Source organism: Macaca nemestrina, chromosome 6, assembly GCF_043159975.1.
Source record: "Macaca nemestrina isolate mMacNem1 chromosome 6, mMacNem.hap1, whole genome shotgun sequence".
Lineage (NCBI taxonomy): Eukaryota > Metazoa > Chordata > Mammalia > Primates > Cercopithecidae > Macaca > Macaca nemestrina.
In genome coordinates this window covers 137,592,089-137,614,984 of record NC_092130.1, presented here as the reverse complement: position 1 = coordinate 137,614,984, position 22,896 = coordinate 137,592,089, and the positions used below count along the sequence as shown (strand labels likewise).

At 42.4% G+C, this 22,896-nt stretch overlaps 1 protein-coding gene and 1 long non-coding RNA gene across 2 annotated transcripts in view; one reads left to right on the top strand and one right to left on the bottom strand.

Annotated features, from left to right (window-relative positions):
- Positions 1-17,796, bottom strand: part of LOC105487479 (C-C motif chemokine ligand 28) — a 32,888-nt gene extending 15,092 nt beyond the window's left edge. Inside the window, exon 1 of the mRNA XM_011750935.3 lies at positions 17,657-17,796. Coding sequence (XP_011749237.1) covers positions 17,657-17,720 — 64 coding nt within the window. The 5' untranslated portion in view covers positions 17,721-17,796. The remainder of the gene's footprint in view (positions 1-17,656) is intronic.
- LOC105487478 (uncharacterized) lies at positions 1,868-4,906 on the top strand. Its single transcript, XR_011625034.1, has 3 exons — positions 1,868-2,423; positions 2,531-2,819; positions 3,289-4,906. It is a non-coding gene; the product is annotated as an uncharacterized lncRNA (long non-coding RNA).
- Positions 17,797-22,896: the final 5,100 nt, after the last annotated feature.

Sequence of the window (22,896 nt, the reverse complement as noted above, 5' to 3'; positions counted from 1 at the left end):
TTTTTGCACCTCTGTTCATAAATTCATCTACACTTTTACACCCTGTTACCATCCTTCCATGTTTTGGGTATTAAGGGGTATGTTAATCTCAACAATGCATTGGGTATTCTTCTCTGTTCTTCCATCCTTTGAAAGAGTTTGTATAAGATAAAGATTTTCGGTTCCTCCAATTTTTGGTAAAACTTCAAAAACTATCTAGGCCTGGTGTCTGAGGAAAGATAAAATTTAAGTTGGATTTGTTATTGGCTAACTTGTGTGTGTGTGTGTAAATAAATACATATATATATTTACATATATATATTTATTATTTTTCCAAGAAATTATTCATTTTATCCATAATTTCTACTTTATTCTCACAAAATTTCATAGGTTTATCTTACTGTATTTGCAGTCATGACTCTTTTTTTAAATTCTTAGTGTTTGAAGAGAAGTTTCCTGTGCAAAGTAACAGTTTAAAAGTTTGAGCCAGGTGTGGTGGCTCATACCTATAATCCCACTACTTTGGGAGACTGAGGTGGGAGGATTGCTTGAGGCCAGGAGTTCAGGACCAGCCTGGGCAACATAGTGAGACCCTGTCTCTACAAAAAATTTAAAAGATTAGCCAGGCGTTGTGGCCCACCTACTCGGAGGCTAAGGCAGGGGGATCGCCTGAGCCCAGGAGTTGGAGGCTTTGATCCGCCACTGCGTTATAGGAAAGGGGTCCCCATCCAGACCCCAAGAGAGGGTTATTGGATTTCATGCAAGAAAGAATTTAGGGCAACTCTGCAGTGCAAAGTGAAAGCAAGTTTATTAAGAAAGCAAAGGAATAAAAGAATGGCTACTTCAAAGAGCAGCCCTGAGGGCGACTGGTTGCTCATTTGTATGGTTATTTCTTGATGATATGCTAAACAAGGAGTGGACTATTCACGCCCTCCCCCTCCCCCTCCCCCCCTTTTTTTTTGAGAGGGAGTCTCCTCTGTGGCCCAGGCTGGAGTGCAGTGGAGCGATCTCTGCTCACTGCAAGCTCTGCCTCCCGGGTTCACCCCATTCTCCTGGCTCAGCCTCCCCGGTAGCTGGGCTACAGGCCCCCACCAGCACACCTGGCTAATTTTTTTTGTATTTTTAGTAGAGATGGGGTTTGTGTTAGCCAGGATGGTCTCATCTCCTGACCTCGTGATCCCCCCGCCTCGGCCTCCCTAAGTGCTAGGATTACAAGCGTGAGCCACCACCGTGCCCGGCCCATGTCTGCCCTTTTTAGACCATAGGGTAACCTCCTGACGTTGCCATGGCATTTGTAAACTGTCATGGCGCTGATGGGAGTGTAGTAGTGAGAGCGACCAGAAGTTACTCTTGGGGCCATTTTGGTTTTGGTAGGATTTAGCTGACTTCTTCACTGCAACCTGTTTTATTAGCAAGGTCTTTTATGACCTGTATTTTTTGCTGACCTATCTCATCCTGTGACTTAGATGGGAAGGCAGCTTAGTAGGTTTCTGCCTCATTTTACCTAGCTCCTATTTTAAGATGGAGTTGCTCTGGTTCACTCGCCTCTGACAATTGCATTGCAGCCTGGGCGACAGAGACCTTGTCTCTGATAATAAATACATGTTTGGATATAAATAATAATATATATTTATAAACTTACAAGTGTAAGTTGCTGAGAAACAAAGCATTCAACTCATGGGTTAAAGAGGAAACCACAAAATCTTATTCTGGAAAATAGTGAAAGTACTATTTATTATAATGGGTGGGATGCAGTTAAATTTAGCCCTAAATGCATTTATTTAAAACACATATACGGAAAAAACTTGTGTTCAACTAAAAACCCGGAAAAGGAAAATCAGAAGAAACAAAGCACGAGAAAAAAAAAAAAAGAAAAGCACGACGTTATGGCGCTTCGGGGCTGTCGCGCTACTGATATCTGTAGTCGTGGCTACTGCGGACTAGGAGAGACTGAAGTGGAAAACCGCGGGCGGTAGCGGAAGCCGAGACCAAGGAAGAGAGTGGGAAGTGCAGAGCGACAGCAACAAGAAACCGGTGGCGCGGGACGTCGTCTACCTGGGCGACGTCCAGCTGCCCTTGCGGCCTCTGCGCGTGCGCAACCTGGTTGGCGCCCCTGACCTGGTGAGCAGGTTTCTTTAAGGCCGTGGACGGTTCCTACCGGCGCGGGGAGAGGACCGGGCGTGAAGAAGCTGCCGAAGTATAACAAGTACTACGCGAAGGGTAGGGTGGAGTCCCAGGCATTGCTTGACGGCCGGACGCGGAGACGCCCACGTCTCCCGCAAGCGCACGCCTGGACCCAGGGCAGCCGGCTGGGGCGCCCAGGACCAGGCCTGGCCTACCGCGGGCTGCCCTTCGCAGAGCTGCAGGAGAAATCTAGTTGTATTGTGCACGCATTTCCTTAACCCTTACTAGTATTTTTTTTGATTGATCAGTTTTTGATGCGGGTATGTTAAACTGTTACTGGGATTGTGCCAGCTTTTTTTTTTTTTTTTTTTTTTTCCTTGCAATTCTGTCTACTTTTCTGATATAACACTTGGGGTTATGTTTTCAGACGCCTAAGTACACTGCTGGTCCACAGCCAGGATTAGAATGAGGCAGGAGCCTCAGGTGCAGAATTTAAGGAACCGCCAAAAGAGCTCCGTAATGAAGATGAGCAATATTTGGATGCAATATTTTTCAAAATAAAAATTAATGCAAAAAAGTCTATGATTAGTAAAATGCTGCAATTTTAAATAAAAAAAAATCTGACTGCATTTTGACGACTCGATCACCTCTCTTGCCTCACAGGAGTCTGGGCCCTAGAGATAGCTTTTCGGTGAAGTGAACTTTTTTATCTTTCGGTAAGATTCCTCTGTTTCTACTGTAGCTTTTTGCTTAAATAGTATTTTTCTGTTATTGACATTGCTACACTGATCTTTTGGTTTGTATTCATTTATTCTATCTTTTTTACGATTTTAAATCCTTTTTCTTTGCTTTTTATTCTTTCTGTTGGAAAGGTATTTTCTATATTTCCTTTATTAATATTTTTCTACTAAAAATTTAGCCTGAGTTGAGTCAAGAAAAATCTCCCTTGGGAAAATGTCTGCAGTATCTAGTACTGACATGTTTCTTTTTGAATCGTAGAAGTGTGTTATTTTACTAATGAAAGTGATAGTCATGTCAGTAAAATTCTAGAAGCATTTATAGAGTGCTGCCTACATTGTATCAGTCTTTGTAACAGACACCGAGTATATAAGAATTAATAAGTCATAGACCTACTCTCAGGGCACCTACAATTAGCAGACTTTTTTTTTTCTTTTTCTCCTTCAGGTGGGATCTTGCTCTGTCACCCAAGCCAGAGTGCTGGAGTGCAGTGGTACAAACACAGCTGACTGCAGTCTTCACCTCCTGGGCTCAAGTGATCATCTTGCCTCAGCCTCCCGTGTAGCTGGGACCACCGGTGCACACCACCATGCCTGGCTAACTTTCTTTATTTTTTTGTAGAGATGGGGTCTCACTTTGTACCCAGGCTGAGCAGACATTTTTCTAACATTATCTCATTAGACATCTCTGCTGCATTTAACACTTGCCCATTCCTTCCTTGAAAATTTCCATATTCTTAATTACCAGTCTCTTCTAATTTTCTGAATAATGAGAAACTATGGCCAGGCGCGGTGGCTCACGCCTGAAATCCCAGCACTTTGGGAGGCTGAGGCAGGTGGATCACAAGATCAGAAGTTCAAGACCAGCCTGGCCAAGATGGTGAAACCCCATCTTTACTAAAAATACAAAAAATTAGCTGGGCGTGGTGGCAGACGCCTGTAATCCCAGCTACTCAGGAGGCTGAGGCAGCGAATTGCTTGAACCCGGGAGGTGGAGGTTGCAGTAAGTCGAGATTGCGCCACTGCACTTCAGCCTGGGTGACAGAGCGAGACTCCATCTCATTAAAAAAAACAAAAACAAAAACCAGAAATTACTTTCTCTGCTTCTTGAATGCGTCCTCCTTTGCCCTTTCCTCAATAGTTAGCATTCTCAAAGTTCCATCCCTAACCTACTGCTCTTTTCTTTCCACATCTCATGTTTAAAATTTTTACTATGTTGGTAACTTCAAAATGGGTTTTTTACCTCTACCCAAATATTCTGATGTATATCCACCTGCTATTGAACATGCACTTGGATATCCCACAGGCACCCCAAACTCAACAGAGCCCCAACTGAAGACATCATCTCACTTTAAATCTACTTCTGTTTTCCTTTTCTCATCTCATTTAATCACTTTGTACTGTTATCGAAGTGTAATTCTGTCTTCCTTCTGCACTCCCATGGCCAGTCAAACTCCTGTAGATTGTATTTTCCTTAACGCTTTTCACATCTGTCTCCTCTTCATCCTTGTTACCACTCTTAGTTCAGGACCTCATTAATTGGCTTCTGGACTGCTGAACCTCTCAGTTGTCTACTTTTTTCCAATTATATCATTTCCCCATTTGAATCTGAAGTCCCACAGTACCTTGTGCTTTCCTATATCTTTGTCTTTACCATGTATGAAATTAAGAGTCTATGACTGTCTTTTGACTGTAAACTCCCACAGGGCATCTTTGTAACCCCCCACCACATAGCACATTGTCTGGTATTAGTGCTAAGTAAGTTTCTTAGACTGAACTAAGCTCTGATCTTATCAGTGTTTCATTTTTATCTTGTTTTAAGGCTTTTAATGTATAAAATATTTTTGCTTTTTTTCTAGGAATAGTATTTTCAGTTTTTGGTCAAGGTCTTATGTCCCAAATTACCTACAATTACACAGTGCTTTTCAGGTACCATCCTTTGCAGGTACCATCCCTGCACATTGAAGTAATTAGGGGTCAGTAAATATAATAAATCATTTGTTCACTATGTGTAATATTTTAAAGATGTTTTTAGTATCTGAATAAAAGCATTCCTATTTGTCTTATTATGGTGTTATTTCTTTTCTTTCCTTTTTTCTTTTCTTCTTCTTTTTTTTTGGGAGATGGTCTTGCTCTGTTGCCCCGGCTGGAGCACAATGGTGCAATCATGGCTCACTGTGGCCTTGAATGCCCAGGCTCAAGTGATCCTCCTGCCTTAGCTGCCCAAGTAGCTGGGAATACAGGTGCACCCACTACGCCTGGCTAATTTTTAAAAATTTTTGCAGAAACAGGGTGTTGTGTGTTGCCCAGGCTGGTCTCAAACTCCTAGCCTCAAGCGATCCTCCCACCTCAGCCTCCCAAAGTGCAAGGATTATAGGCATGAGCCACTGCACCTCGCCTTATTCTGGTGTTATTTCTATTAGCTTTGGATTGTTGTCATTATTATTCCCAGTATTAAGTGTATGGATGATTTTCCAGGAATGTGAGTCCCTGTTTTGGTTCTGTCTATGATCCGGTTTTGGTCACTAGACGGCTGTAAAGATCTCTCAGTGCTCAAGAACTGTTGGCACTGCACATAAAATTTGTGATACAAAAATTAGATTCTGGGTTTTGTTGTTGTTGGAGAACGGTATCTCATTTTATTGCCCAGGCAGATCTCGAACTCCTAGACTCAAGCTATCCTCCCACCTTTGTCTCCCTAAGTGCTGGGATTACAGGTATGAGCCACCGTGCCTGGCAGATTTTGGGTTTTAAGGAAAGGATCCTGCTATTATAGAGAGGTGAACCGCTTCCTCGCTTAGTTGTATAGGATCTCACTACTCAAAGTGTGGTACCCAGAGCCACAACAATGGCATCACCTGGGAGCTGATTAGAAATGCAGTTTGAAAAGCACTGGTACTGTATACAGAACACAGCAAAATAGAAACAGTAAAGAAAGGCACATGCAATTATTGCAGAAAGGATTTGCAGACTAAAGATAAAAATGACAGATTCACTTAGCTACTAGCAGTGTCTCAAGACTGACTGCAATTTAAGAAGGGCAGTCTGAGTGCAGTGGCTCACACCTGTAATCCCAGCATTTTGGGAGGCCGAGGTGGGTGGATCATGAGGTCAGGAGTTCGAGACCAGCCTGGCCAACATGGTGAAACCCCGTCTCTACTAAAAATACAAAAAATTAGCTGGACGTGGTGGCAGGCGCCTGTAATGCCAGCTACTCAGGAGGCTGAGACAGGAGAATTGCTTGAACCTGGGAGGCAAAGGTTGCGGTAAGCAGAGACCACACCACTGCACTCCAGCCTGGGCAACAGAGCAAGACTCCATCGAAAAAAAGAAAAAAAAGGCAACACATAATGTTCAGAATGTGGTTAGAACACATCCCTCCATTCTCGTGGACCTCACGCCTTAATGTAGCCAGATCGTGCGGTGGGTGCTGACAGATGGCCCCTGCTGTCACTAAGTGGGCAGGAAAGACTCAATAATCCATGATATGTGGAACTGCTATTCCCAAGTAAAGTCCTCCAAGATACTTTTTGGAACCCTGGGATAATGTTTGGGGGCATGGAGAGTGGATGGGGATTTTTCTTTGCTTTAACATGATACAGACACTAGAGTGGTCAGGGGATAGTCTTGAAGGGGTTTGGATAATTTTGTGCCATAAAAACATCCTGAGAGGCTTTGTAGCATGGTACTTAAACATGTGGAGACTACCAGGTTTAAATTCTGTTTCTGCTACCTACTAGCTGACCTCGGGTGAGTTAATTCTCTGTGTCTCAATCCTTTTATCTGTAATATGGGGGTGGTCCTAGCATCTACCTCAGGGTTATTGTGAAGATTGCATGAGTTTGTATATTTAAGTGCTTAGAACAGGAGTGACAACAGATAGCACTCAATAAACGGAAACAAAAAGGACATATGTGGGCCAATATGCAGTACAGTCCCTGGCTCAGTAAGTATACAGGTGCCCATTAAGTGTTTGTGGAATGTGCCACTTGTTTATTTATTTTCCCTCAGTTTCAAACTCACCCTGTTCTATGAAATTGAGATGGGCCCTTAAATATTTTTCCTTGGCTAGCTGGCACGTTGTTAAACTTTATCTGTAGAAGATATTGAAGGGACATTGCAGGAAGAGCGGGTTTTCCTTCCTGGCTCCAGGGTTCTCTCATCAGATTCCTGTAGACCCAGCTCCTGCAGTGCTTTAGCTTCTTCAGTGCATGGCAATTAGTAGCACCCCTACAGGCAGGTTTGTAGCCCAGTGCCTCCAGTGAGATGCTTTCCTGTGACAGACTTTCCCCTACAAACTAGAAGGTGGATATCCAGCATATTCTGCCAGTACAGATCAGGTGACTTTTCTGCCATTTGGTGAGCCATGGCTGGATCTCAGCTGGAGAGGGTAAGGGTGCAGGAACTCTTCCTTGAGTGATCTGTTTTTGCCCTTGGAATATCTGCTTTTCCTACATTCCTTAAAATTATCTTTCTTTCTAGCCTATTTATTGTTATAGTTAATAATTTGTTCATATTAAACTTTCAAATTATCTGGTTTCTGTCTCCTGATAGGACCCTGATTGATATTAATAATAAATGAAACATTAACATTCCCAGTTGTTCTGAGAAGTTTCAATGTTTTATATAAGATGAAGCTGCAGATTTTCAGAATTTTTGTGTTGAATAGATTTACTGTTATCTATGATTAAAATACATGTTAAGACAATATGTAGATTGTGATCCCGTTTCTGTTTTGTTTTTTTTTAATTTTTTTATTTTGTATTTTTATTTTTCTCCTGAGATGGAGTTTTGCTCTGTCGCCCAGGCTGGAGTGCAGTGGCGCGATCTTGGCTCACTGCAAACTCCACTTCCCAGGTTCACGCCATTCTCCTGCCTCAGCCTCCCAAGTGCCCGGGACTACAGGCACCCACCACCACACCTGGCTAATTTTTTGTATTTTTAGTAGAGACGGGGTTTCACCATGTTAGCCAGGATGGTCTCGATCTCATGACCTCGTGATCCACCCACCTCAGTCTCCTAAAGTGCTGAGATTACAGGTGCGAGCCACCACAACCGGCCATCCTGTTTCTGTCTTAAAAAATTGGTGTGTGCTGGTTCCATGGCCGAATAGGAACAGCTCCGGTCTACAGCTCTCAGTGTGAGCGATGCAGAAGATGGGTGATTTCTGCATTTCCAACTGAGGTACCGGGTTCATCTCACTGGGGCTTGTTGGACAGTGGGTGCAGTCCACGGAGTGTGAGCCAAAGCAGGGTGGGGTGTTGTCTCACTAGGAAAGTGCAAGGGGTCAGGGAATTCCCTTTCCTAGCCAAAGGAAGCTGTGACAGATGGTACCTGGAAAATCAGGACACTCCCACCCTAATACTGCACTTTTCCAATGGTCTTAGCAAACGGCACACCAGTAGATTATATCCCGTGCCTGGCTCAGAGGGTCCCATTCCCACGGAGCCTTGCTCACTGCTAGCACAGCAGTCTGAGATCAAACTGCAAGGCAGCAGCTAGGCTAGGGGACGGGCGTCCGCCATTACTGAGGCTTGAGTAGGTAAACAAAGCGGCCAGGAAGCTCGAACTGGGTGGAGCGCACCACAGCTCAAGGAGGCCTGCCTGCCTCTGTAGTCTTCACCTCTGGGGGCAGGGCATAACTGAACAAAAGACAGCAGAAACTTCTGCAGACTTAAACGTCCCTGTCTGACAGCTTTGAAGAGAGCAGTGGTTCTCCCAGCATGGAGTTTGAGATCTGAGAACAGACAGATTGCCTCCTCAAGTGGGTCCTTGACCCCCCGAGTAGCCTAACTGGGACACTTGTCCCAGTAGGGGCCGACTGACACCTCATACAGCCGGGTGCCCCTCTGAGACGAAGCTTCCAGCAGAAGGATCAGGCAGCAACATTTTCTGTTCTGCAATATTTGCTGTTCTGCAGCCTCCACTGGTGATACCCCAGGAAAACAGGGTCTGGAGTGAACCTCTAGCAAACTCCAACAGACCTGCAGCTGAGAGTCCTGACTGTTAGAAGGAAAACTAACCAACAGAAAGGACATCGACACCAAAACCCCATCTGTACGTCACCATCATCAAAGACCAAAGGTAGATAAAACCACAAAGATGAGGAGAAACCAGAGCAGAAAAGCTGAAAATTCTGAAAATCAGAGTGCCTCTTCTCCTCCAAAGGAATGCAGCTCCTCACCAGCAATGGAACAAAGCTGGACAGAGAATGAATGTGACGAGTTGAGAGAAGAAGGCTTCAGATGATCGGTAATAACAAACTTCTCTGAGCTAAAGGAGGATGTTTGAACACATTGCAAAGAAGCTAAAAACCTTGAAAAAAGATTAGATGAATGCCTAACTAGAATAAACAGCATAGAGAAGATCTTAAGGGACCGGATGGAGCTGAAAACCATGGCACAAGAACTATGTGATGCATGCACAAGCTTCAGTAGCCGATTCAATCAAGTGGAAGAAAGGGTATCAGTGATTGAAGATCAAAAGAATGAGATGAAGCGAGAAGAGAAGCTTAGAGAAAAAAGAGTAAAAAAAAAAAACGAACAAAGCCTCCAAGAAATACGGGACTATGTGAAAAGACCAAATCTACATCTGATTTGTGTACCTGAAAGTGACGGGGAGAATGGAACCAAGTTAGAAAACACTCTTCAGAATATTATCCAGGAGAACTTTCCCAAACTAGCAAGGCAGGCCAACATTCAAACTCAGGAAATACAGAGAATGCCACAAAGATACTCCTCAAGAAGAGCAACTCCAAGACACATAATTGTCAGATTCACCAAAGTTGAAATGAAAGAAAAATTGTTAAGGGCAGCCAGAGAGAAAGGTCAGGTTACCCACAAAGGGAAACCCATCAGACTAACAGCAGATCTCTCAGCAGAAACTCTAGAAGCCAGAAGACAGTGGAGGCCAATATTCAACATTCTTAAAGAAAAGAATTTTCAACCCAGAATTTCATATCCAGCCAAATTAAGCTTCATAAGTGAAGGAGAAATAAAATCCTTTACAGACAAACAAATGCTGAGAGATTCTGTCACCACCAGGCCTGCCTTACAAGAGCTCCTGAAGGAAGCGCTAAACATGGAAAGGAACAACCGGTACCAGCCACTGCAAAAACATGGCAAATTGTAAAGACCCTCTATGCTAGGAGGAAACTGCATCAACTAACGAGCAAAATAACCTGCTAACGTCATAATGACAGGATCAAATTCACACATAACAGTATTAACCATAAATGTAAATGGGCTAAATGCTCCAACTGAAAGACACAGACTGGCAAATTGGATAAAGAGTCAAGACCCATCAGTTTCCTGTATTCAGGAGACCCATCTCACATGCAGAGACACACATAGGCTCAAAATAAAGGGATGGAGGAAGATCTACCAAGCAAATGGAAAACAACAACAACAAAAAGCAGGGGTTGCATTCCTAGTCTCTGATAAAACAGACTTTAAACCAACAAAGATCAAAAGAGACAAGGCCGTTACATAATGGTAAAGGGATCAATTCAAGAAGAAGAGCTAACTATCCTAAATATATGTACACCCAACACAGGAGCACCCAGATTCATAAAGCAAGTCCTTAGAGACCTACAAAGAGACTCAGACTCCCACACAGTAATAATGGGAGACTTTAACACCCCACTGTCAACATTAGACAGATCAATGAGACAGAAAGTTAACAAGGATATTCAGGGATTGAACTCAGCTCTGCACCAAGCAGACCTAATAGACATCTACGGAACTCTCCACCCCAAATCAACAGAATGTAAATTTTTCTCAGCAACACATCACACTTATTCCAAAACTGACCACATAGTTGGAAGTAAAGCACTCCTCAGCAAATGTAAAAGAACACAAATTATAACGAACTGTCTCTCAGACCACAGTGCAATCAAACTAGAACTCAGGATTAAGAAACTCACTCAAAAACCACTCAACTGCATGGAAACTGAACAACCTGCTCCTGAATGAGCACTGGGTACATAATGAAACGAAGGCAGAAATAAAGATGTTCTTTGAAACCAATGAGAACAAAGATACAACATACCAGAATCTCTGGGACACACTGAAAGCAGTATGCAGAGGGAAATTTATAGCACTAAATGCCCACAAGAGAAAGCAGGAAAGATCTAAATTGACACCCTAGCATCACAATTAAAAGAACTAGAGAAGCAAGAGCAAACACATTCAAAAGCTAGCAGAAGGCAAGAAATAACTAATAACAGAGGAGAACTGAGGGGATAGAGACACAAGAAACCCTTCAAAATATAAATGAATCCAGGAGCTGTTTTTTTGAAAAGATCAACAAAATTGATAGACTGCTAGCAAGACTAATAAAGAAGAAAAGAGACAACAATCAAAGAGACATAGTAAAAAATGATAAAGGGGATATCACCACCATTCCCACAGAAATACAAACTAGCATCAGAGAATACTATAAACAACTCTATGCACGTAAGCTAGAAAATCTAGAATACATGGCTAAATTCCTGGACACATACACCCTCCCAAGACTAAATCAGGAAGAAGTTGAATCCCTGAATAGACCAATAACAGGCTCTGAAATTGAGGCAATAATTAATAGCCTACCATCCAAAAAAAGTCCAGGACCAGACGGATTCACAGCCGAATTCTACCAGAGGTACAAAGAGGAGCTGGTACCATTCCTTCTGAAACTATTCCAATCCATAGAAAAAGAAGAAATCCTCCCTAACTCATTTTATGAGGCCAACATCATCCTGATACCAAAGCCTGGCAGAGACACAACAAAAAAAAAGAGAATTTTAGACCAATATCCCTGATGAACATCGATGCAAAAATCCTCAGTAAAATACTGGCAAACCGAATCCAGCAGCACATCAAAAAGCTTATCCACCACAATCAAGTCGGCTTCATCCTTGGGATGCAGGGCTGGTTCAACATACGCAAATGAGTAAACAGAATCCATCATATAAAGAGAACCAAAAACAAAAACTACATGACTATCTCAACAGATGCAGAAAAGGCCTTCGACAAAATTCAACAGCCCTTCATGCTAAAAACTCTCAATAAACTAGGTATTGATGGGATGTATCTCAAAATAATAAGAGCTATTTATGACAAACCCATAGCCAATATCATACTGAATGGGCAAAAACTGGAAACATTCCCTCTGAAAACTGGCACAAGACAGGGATGCCCTCTTTTGCTACTCCTATTCATCATAGTGTTGGAAGTTCTGGCCAGGGCAATCAGGCAGGAGAAAGAAATAAAGGGTGTTCAATTAGGAAAAGAGGAAGTCAAACTGTCCCTGTTTGCAGATGACATGATTGTATATTTAGGAAACCCCATCATCTCAGCCCAAAATCTCCTTAAGCTGATAAGCAACTTCAGCAAAGTCTCAGGATACAAAATCAATTTGCAAAAATCACAAGCATTCCTATACACTAATAAAAGATAAACAGAGAGCCAAATCATGAGTGAACTCCCATTCACATTGCTTCAAAGATAATAAAATACCTAGGATATGAAGAACCTCTTCAAGGAGAACTACAAACCACTGTTCAATGAAATAAAAGAGGACACAAAAAAAATGGAAGAACATTCCATGCTCATGGATGTGAAGAATCTATATGTGAAAATGGCCATACTGCCCGAGGTAATTTATAGATTCAGTGCTATCCCCATCAAGCTGCCAACGGGTTTCTTCACAGAATTGGAAAAATCTACTTTAAACTTCATATGGAACCAAAAAGACCCCACATTGCCAAGGCAATCCTAAGCAAAAAAGAACAAAGCTGGAGGCATCACACTACCTGACTTCAAACGATACTACAAGGCTACAGTAAACACAACAGCACGGTACTAGTACCAAAACAGATATATAGACCAATGGAACAGAACAGAGCCCTCAGAAATAATACCACACATCTACAGCCATCTGATCTTTGCTAAACCTGACAAAAACAAGAAATGGGGAAAGGATTCCCTATTTAATAAATGGTTCTGGGAAAACTAGCTAGCCATATGTAGAAAGCTGAAACTGGATCCCTTCCTTACACCTTATACAAAAATTAATTCAAGATGGATTAAAGACTTAAATGTTAGACCTAAAACCATAAAAACCCTAGAAGAAAACCAAGCTATACCATTCAGGCCATAGGCATGGGCAAGGACTTCATTACTAAAATGCCAAAAGCAATGGCAATAAAAGCCAAAATTGACAAATGGGATCTAGTTAAACTAAAGAGCTTCTGCACAGCAAAGGAAACTACCATCAGAGTGAACAGGCAACCTACAGAATGGGAGAAAAATTTTTACAATCTACCCATCTGACAAAGGGCTAATATCCAGAATCTACAAAGAACTTAAACAAATTTACAAGAAAAAATCAAACAACCCCATCAAAACGTGGGCAAAGGATATGAACAGACAATTCTCAAAAGAAGACATTTATGCAGCCAACAGACACATGAAATAATGCTCATCATCACTGGCCATCAGAGAAATGCAAATCAACAACACAATGAGATACCTTCTCACACCAGTTAGAATTGGTGATCATTAAAATGGTGATCATAGGAAGCAACTGGTGCTGGAGAGGATGTGGAAAAATAGGAACGCTTTTACACTCTCGTTGGGACTGTAAACTAGTTCAACCATTGTGGAAGACAGTGTGGCGATTCCTCAAGGATCTAGAACTAGAAATACCATTTGACCCAGCCATCCCATTACTGGATATATACCCAAAGGATTATAAATCATGCTGCTATAAAGGCACATGCACACATATGTTCATTGCAGCACTATTCACAATAGCAAAGACTTGGAACCAAGCCAAATGTCCATCAATGATAAACTGGATTAAGAAAATGTGGCACATATGCACCATGGAATACTATGCAGCCATAAAAAAGGATGAGTTCGTGTCCTTTGTAGGGACATGGATGCAGCTGGAAACCATCATTCTGACCAAACTATCGCAAGGACAGAAAACTAAACACTGCATGTTCTCACTCATAGGTGGGAATTGAACAATGAGAACACTTGGACACAGGGTGGGGAACATCACACACTTGGGCCTGTCGTGGATTGGGGGGAGGGGGAGGGATAGCATTAGGAGATATACCTAATGTAAATGACGAGTTAATGGATGCAGCACACCAACATGGCCCATGTATGCATATGTAACAAACCTGCACATTGTGCACATGTACCCTAGATCTTAAAGAATAATGATAAAAAAATATTGGTATGGATATATGTGTGGGTTGTGTTGCTAAATGCCTAGAGGAAATTCTGGAAGGATATACAGAACCCTCTGGACAGGGGAGAGGGATTAAAGGAATGATGAAGTGGGACTTTCCTTTTTTTATTCTTTATATTTTTATATTTAAAAATACACTAAGTATTTCTAACTTTCATAATATTAGTATATATTCTTTAATTTTTGTGCCTTTTGGTAATTTTATTTTTTTGGTAAAGTTTTACATTTTTTTTTTTTTTTTTTTTTTTTATAGAGAGTCTCACTCTGTCACCCAGGCTGGAGTTCAGTGGTGTGATCATGACTCACTGCAGCCTGGAACTCCCGCGCTCAAGCAATCTTTCTGCCTCAGTCTCCCAAAGTGCTGGGATTACAGGCAGGGAGGCCAAGGGAGGAGAATCACTTAAGGCCAGGAGTTCGAGACCAGTCTGGGCAACATAGTGAGACTCTATCTCTACAAAAAAAATTTTTTTTTAATTAGCCAGGTGTGGCTGGGCAGGTGGCTCACACCTGTAATCCCAGGAGTTTGGGAGGCCAAGGTGGGTGGATCACCTGAGGTCAGGAGTTTGAGACCAGCCTGGGCAACATGGTGAAACCCTGTCTCTACTAAAAATACAAAAATTAGCTGGGTGTGATGGTGCAAGCCTCTAATCCCAGCTACTCAGGAGGATGAGGCAGGAGAATTGCTTGAACCCAGGAGACGGAGGTTGCAGTTAGCCAAGATTGCCCCATTGCACTCCAGCCTGGCCTGGGCGACAAGAGCAACAAACTCCATCTCCAAAAACAAACAAAAAATTAGCCAGGTGTGGTGGCATGCACCTGTAGTCCCACCTATGTCAGACCTCTTAGGGACCACAATTGGAGAGTCCCAGTTGTGCAGAACAACACTGAGTCACAAATGTGTATTCCTGGTAATCCTCCCTAGCCAGTGTCTTATGATTAAAACAAAAGTAAATATTTTAGGATGCAAGCAGCAAATCTCTAGCAAGTATTGGTGTGATTCAGTAGCCATTGTACTCTGAGAAAGAAGGTTGTCAGTGGGAAGACAATTTGGGCCTCACTGCAGCAAAACCTCCTAACTTGAATCTGCTGGGCACAAGTGAGCCTTGATCTTAATGTACAATAAAACAGCCAAGCCCACAAAGCCCTAGATTGTGGGTTTAAATAATCGGGCTCAGGGCCACTGAAACAGGATGAAAGACATGTTTATGGATTCAGTATTGAGTTCTGGGAGCCGGCAGCCACGTCAGCAGAGGTGGAGTGTGCCCTACCTTTGGGCAGAATCCAAGGCTTTTAATTATAGATAAAGTCACCTGCTTCCTGATTTATGCAAAACACTTTGGGAATGCCAGTTATTGAGCCATCACAACAAGTTAGCCATTTAAGACACCATTAAGATAAGGAACAGCTTTCTGCCTGAAGAAAACAAAATATATTTCCCAAAGTTCCAAACTGGCACAGGCCATTTCCCTATTCCCCTTGCCAAGGCCACCTGTCCTTTTCTCTGCACTGTTGAGTTGTTGAGTGTTCTCTACCTTCCTCCCTCCTCACTTGGTTTTCCACCCCTTCCCTGGACCCAGAATCACTTAAGTGCCTCCCACAGGGCACCTGGCTTACATGGACACTTGAGTGGAAGTTTGCTAAGAATAGCTGTGGCGTTGCCCCTCTGTTCCACAACTGTTCTCAGGACTACATGTGTATTTTTACCCAGTATCACTTCTTTTTAAATGGCAGAAGGTTGGAGCTTCTCAGACAATGTGATTTTCCTGTGGCCTAAACTGCCTTAGGTAAAGCATCGAGACTAAGCCAAAAGGCTATTGCTGGGTCTCTCGGCTCCCTTTCTTTATTATCGCCAGCAACCATACCTTTTCACACGCCTCTGCATTTTGCCTTCCCACTCCACCGTCTCTACCAGGACTCAGTCCCATGTGAACTTGGGTCCTGGGTATGGCAGAGCCTTCCTCATTACACTCTGCCTCCTCGACCCGCTTGTTCCCTCCCTTCTTTCCTGTAAGAGAGCTGCTGCTGCGGGGACAGGTGGGAGTAGGTCAGGAAGCTGGATAGAGGCACACATTTCAAAGTTTTATGTAAAAAATTTGAGTTAGTGGAATTACCAGAACTAGGAGTGAAGCCTTAGCAGGTAGACCTTTCAGAAATAGTGAAAATGAGTCCCAAAATCTCAGTGGTGAATTTTTCTGAGAAATGTTACAGAAACATAAAGTGACAAATTTTTGTCTTTATCTTGATAAGATTGATTAGTAGAAATTGAGAAGAGACTGTCCAGTTTTTTTCTGTTGCTTATTTGTATAAGCCCAGTACATTGATGGACTATATTGGAGTCCCTAAGCAAATGTCTGCAGGGACTAGGCAGTTAATACAGCAAACTTCAGAGGCTCATCTGCTTTAGCCAGTTCTTGCCTCGGTATGGTGGAATCATTGTTGCCACATCTGATTTTTCAAGAGAAGCTTTAAAATCCAATTTGTATGTGTGTATGTATGAATATGTATATGAGAAAGCTTTCAGTTTTGAAATGTTGGCTCAAATTTTTAAAAAGCAGACCAAAGAAGACTTATATTCCGCCTTTGCTCTAGACTTAGAGAATCTGTTCAGGATAAAGCTTAAAGAAAAGATGACAATGGAAAAGAGCCATTGGTCAAGTGTTAAGTACTGACACTTAGGGTTTCCTGAATATAGTAGTGAGTGCTACTTTAGAAGAGATTCCCTCTAGTTCAAATGCAGTTACCGTCTCCATATACATGCTAGCAACTCACAATTTAAATTCTCTTTGACATGATTTGTAGGGTTCAATCTCCCTCATCCTTCTTTTTCTTTCTTTTCTTTCCTTTCTTCCTTTCCTTCCCTCTCCCCTCCCCTCCCCTCTTTTTGTTTTTAAGAGATGGGGCTTTACTATGTTGCCCAGGCTGGAGTGCAGTGGCAATCCACAGTGCGATCATAGCTCACTGCAATCTCGAATTCCTGGCCTGAAGCTATCCTCCAGCTGTAGCCTCCCGAGTAGCTGGGAATACAGGCATGCACCACTGTGCTCAGCTCTGCCCTCCCTTTTTAAAGATCAGACTGAAGTTTACGTTTTTTGTATCCATAGGGCTGACTTTGCTCAGGAAATTTACAACTTACCTAATTTGAATGCAGCTGGCCAAGTCTGTCTTTCCCTCCAGGAATGTGCACACTTGTGTTCAGACAATTTAGCAGGTTGGGGTGTGGAGGAAGACAGATGAATAGTAGGAGCTTTACTCCAGCTTCTAGCTGGGGATTTTCTAAGATACCGTCATCAGAAAAGGAAATATAGCCCGAAGTTGCACCTATATGGAAGGACCTCATCCTGCAGGTGGCAAAAATTTCTAGTATGCCCTGTTAGAATGAGGTTCCTTCCTGAAACTGATGGGAGATCTAGAATTTAAACCTATGTCATTCCCTGGTAGGTAATCAGAAATCAATTGGAAATTCCTGCTTGAAGAGATAGCTATTCTTGCCCCACCTCAATCCTTCCAGCACAGATTTGGGAGATACCACCCTTCCAGTGGAGGCCTAAGTGGCCAGTGCCCCCACTCACCTTCTGAGGCATGTAGGGCTGCACAGACAGCCAAGGCCATGATGGCAAGTCCTGTCTGCTGCATTCCTGCCTGCCCTACTGGTACTGACAGCAACACAAGTAAGGCTGTTCAATCAGGAAATGAGGCTAAAAGTGTCCTTGGGCACAGAGAAAGTGTAGAGGAAAAGTAAGCCAGGTGGCCCCGCCCTGGGAGGTGTTCAGAGTATCTGTTTCTCATGTTTCTTTCCTTAAGGCCAGCTCCTCCCCGACTTATCAAGCTCCTAACTTGTGTTCACCCTGCCTGGGGGTCAGGGGATGTCAGTGGAGATCTGGCAGCTGGCAGGGTCACTGTGAGTTGGGGTGTGCAACAGAATCATTTGGGAAACATTTTTAAAAAATCAGTCTACATGACTCTCCCCTTTCCCTGATTTGTAAACCAGAACTCTCGGGTAGGAGACCAGTCATTTGAAGCTTGTAAAAGCTCCACAGGTGATTGTAATGGACACTTGAGGCCCATTGCATAATCAATTTTTAAGTAGCTTATGGAAACCATGAGTTTCTGGGGACAAGGGTGACAAGTCATAAAAAAATTATCTTTGTGGAAAGATACGGAATTATTAAAGCCCATTCTGGTCTTGGTTCACAGCTAATCCAGGGACTTGGAAAGCAAAGGGACTCCTCCTTGGGTTGTTAGCATTCTCCCTTTCATCCACAGCTTCCTGGGGGCACTAGAACGGGATCGTGGGTTGGATAGTGGTTACTAGAAGACAGTTGCTATAACATATAGAACCAAAACGATTAAAGCACTCATGAAATTACCACCATTGAAATTACAACCTTATGGGAGGGTATTATGTTACCCTGGTGCTAAAAAGCAAGCCTGACGTCTACCCACAGGAACCTGTAAACCACGACAAACCCTATGCCATGTCATTTTTTTTACTAAGTTTTTGTACTAAGACATGAATAAGAGGAATGCTGGGCACATCAGTTTCGTTTGGAGTGAGAGAAAAACTGAACCATGGGATTCTTGTCTGGAGAGAACACAGGACAATTTATAATTATGGAGCATGTGTCTGTGTTTGAGAGGGGTGCTAACTAGGCAGACACTGACCACCCATAAACTAGGAAGGAGTCCCAAAGCCGTGGATTCAGATGAATAACTTTGATTACCTAAATATTTTTCTCCATGTACGGGGACTCTGCAAAAGAAAATGAGAAGACAGATATGTGTGCCATTAGGGCCCAGAGGATAGTTGAGCCATAGGATGAAACAGTTGAGGACCTAAAACTATGTCTGGTTTTGTGTTTTCCGTTTATGAAATGGTCCTGGCTAAGAATATCTAGATGTAACCTTTTAGGAAAACAACTTAAAAAAAAAATTACCAGGAAGAACCAGAGAGTTTTTACTTTAAAAAGAAGCAAATTGTAAATCTCGAATGATCATAAAAATACCTACTGCCATCCTGCACTGGGTAAAATGACCTGCTTGGATTAGGAGAATGAAGATTTCCAAGGAGTAACAATTCACAAAATAAAATTAAGCCACTGAAGCTTCCTTGAATATTTGTCTTGGAAAATTAGCATATCGATGAAATATATATATACACAATAATTATTATTATTTTGAGATGAAATTTCACTCTTGTCACCCAGGCTGGAGTGCAGTGGCACAATCTTGGCTCATTGCAACTTCCACTTTCCGGGTTCAAGAGATTCTCCGGCCTCCGCCTCCCAAGGAGCTGGGACTACAGGCACACACCACCACGACCTGCTAATTTTTGTATTTTTAGGAGAGACAGGGTTTCACCGTGTTGGCCAGGCAGGTCTCGAACTCCTGCCCTCAAGCGATCTGCCCGCCTTGGCCTCCCAGATTACTGGGATTACAGGCCAGGTCTGGACGGAATATTTTGAAAATCATATCAACATTTAAATATCCTAGGATAATTTATAATGTAATGAACCTCTTTGATAAACCCTTTGGCATTGAGAATAATCACCTTTTATCCTGTATAATACTTGAATAGTTAATAGATTTGCTAAAGTAGGGCAGAGCCAAACAGAAGTCTCATATTAAAAACTGGACTCCAGATACTTTATGGCAGGCTGCTGAGTTACAAATTTTAAAAATAATATGTTCTCTTTTGATTACAAAATTATAATAGGGCCATTGTAGAAAATTTGGAACATGTAAAAAAGTATAAAGAAGTAAACATTTTAAATATCAAAAAAATAGCTTTCTTAATCTGTTGGCATATCTAGTAATTCATTCATTGACTAAACCTTGGTAAAGGAACTACTTACTATATGTAAGACACTGTGCTAGGCATTGAGGACAAATGGTGAGCAAAAGGTACATGGTCTCTGTCTGCAAGGAGGATACACAATTCAGTAAGCCATAGCAATAAAGTCTGCTCAGTGCAAACACGGGAGAAGCACAGTGCTTAGGATGCTATTGCAGAGGTACTTCACCTAGTCTGGGAATGAATCAGCTCTAAAACATGATTTTTTTTTTTTTTTTTCCAGATGGAGTCTTGCTCTGTCACCCAGGCTGGAGTGCAATGGCACGATCTTGGCTCACTGCAATGTCTGCCTCCTGGGTTCAAGCGATTCTCCTGCCTAAGCCTCCCGAGTAGCTCCCAGGCGAGTGCCACCATGCCCAGCTAATTTTCGTACTTTTAGTAGAGATGGGGTTTCGCCATGTTGGCCAGGCTGGTCTCAATCTCTTGACCTCAGATGATCTGCCACCTTGGCCTCCCAAAGGGCTGGTATTACAGACGTGAGCTACCGTGCCCGGCCTAAAACATGATTTTTAACTGCTGCCTAGTTTAGTATTTCCTAATACAGAGATATTGTACTTTATTGAACCAACCAACTGTTCTTAACAAATCAAAAGATTGTGGTTTGTTTTTTGAGACAGGGTCTTGCTCTGTCACCCAGTCTGGAGTGCAGTGGCACAATCTTGGTTTACGGCAGCCTTGACCTCCTGGGCTCAGGTGATCCTCCCACCTCAGCTTCCTGAGTAGTGGGGACTGTAGGTGCACGCCACCATGCTTGGCTAATGTTTGTATTTTTTACATAGATGGGTTTTTGCCATGTTGCCCAGGCTGGTCTCAAACTCCTGGGCTCAAATGATTCACCTGCCTCAGCCTCCCAAAATGTTGGGATTATAGGTGTGAGCCAGGGCACCCAACCAAGATTGTGGATTTTTTTTCGACTCTTGTAACTTCTGCAATGAATCACATTCAAACTTTTATACTTATTCTTTAGAATGCATTAAAAAAATTTTTTTTGAAAAGCGGAATTGCAAAGTAAAAAGGAATCCTTATTTGAAAGGCTTTTGATACATATTCATGCTGTTAAGCTGAAAAATTTACCAAATTTTAATTTTTTCTCGGCAACACTTTCCACATCTTCCCAGCATCTTGCAGTGATGGCTTTTATTATGTAAAGCCTATCACATGCGTTACAATGGCTCTGGAGAGCATGTGACAGGGCTCTTTCATCCTCAGGAAGACATTGTCAGGTATGGTTTTTCCCAAGTCAGGATTTAAGGACTTTTTTGGACAGAGGTTTCAAAGCCCTCAGTGCACCTTCTGTAAATAGGAAAAGGTATCCCTCTCTGGGTGAACAAAGCCTCCAGACCCACAGCTTCACAAGCAGAAGGTGCTTGCAGAAACAAAAGTCCCCTTCCTCTATTAAAAAAAAGAAAAGAAAAAAGAGGGGGAGTGGATACTTCTTAGGGTGGTTGCAACTGGGATGTATAACTTGGCAAGTGAAGCCTGACCTGCATATCCGCCCCACTCCTCCTTCCTCAGCAGGTAGCTTTCTGCAGTGCAAACTGCACATCCATCTGCAGCCCTGACCTTTCTGTTTTTTTCTTGAGACTCTGATCTTGTTGCCCTTGCCTGGACAACCTTCACAGCCTTTCCCATACCATCTAGGAAACTCTTCCTCATTCTTTAAGGTACAGCTTCAATGACACTCTGTGCATCTCTCTGCTGCCCATCCACGTTTCCCCATGCTCCGGTGGGTGACCCTCTGCTCTCACAACCTTCTAGTCTGGGCCTTGAGAGCAGGAAACCCCTCCCATTAGCTTTGCCTGCTCTAGTGCAGCTCAGGCCCAACACACAGAAGGTGCTATATTCCCATTACTGAAAGGAATGCCTGTTGAATCACTGTTACTGTATTATACCTTAGGTTTAGAAACTTTTGTTCTGACTAAAAATATACGTGTTCTTTGTACAAAATATATATGAATATACAATTAGGTTTTACACTATATTATTTTTTGAAAGTACAGAAATAATCTATAACGAGATACCCAATTCATATTATAAACCATCATATAATCATTTACATATGATATTTATAATCAACAATCCAATCAAATGTTAACTCTTTTTTAACATTAGGATGTACATCTTTTCATATTTTAAAAATTTGTTTGTAAGTGTATTTTATTTTTACAAAAATGGTCATATAACACTTCCTGTTTTGTGACTTTTTTCAGTTAATAAATCAGGAATCATCACCTATAGCTATATCTATAGATTTGTATAGTTTTTTTCTTTCAGTGGTTTGATAGTATTCAATCACATGGTTTTGTCATAGTTTATTTACTTGATTCTGCCAGTTGCTGGATATTTAGGTAGTTTGATTTTGTCTCTTTCCTGATGATGATTATTATTGTGGAAATGCTATGATAGTCATTCATTTACCTTTTGTTCATCCATTTCAATATTTTCTTAAATTTATTTATTTATTTATTTATTTTTCTGAGACGGAGTCTTGCTCTATTGCCTAGGCTGGAGTGCAGCAATATAGTCTCTGCTCACTGCAACCTCTGCCTCCCGGGTTCAAGTGATTATCTTGCCTCAGCCTCCTGAGTAACTGCGATTACAGGTGCCCACCACCACACCCAGCTAATTTTTGTATTTTTAGTAGAGACAGGGCTTTACCATGTTGGTCAGGCTGGTCTCAAACTCCTGACCTCGTGATCCACCCTCCCCAGCCTCCCAAAGTGTTGGTATTACAGGTGTGAGCTGCTGCGCCTAGCTGTTCTTAAATAAATTCTTAGGGCCAGGCATGGTGGCTCTTGCCTGTAATCCCAGCACTTTTGCAAAGCGAGATGGGCAGATCACTTGAGCCCAGGAGTTCACGACCAGCCTGGGCAACATGGGGAAACACTGTCTCTACAAAAAATAAAAATAAATAGCCTGGCATGGTAGCATGTGCCTGTAGTCCTAGTTACTCAGGAG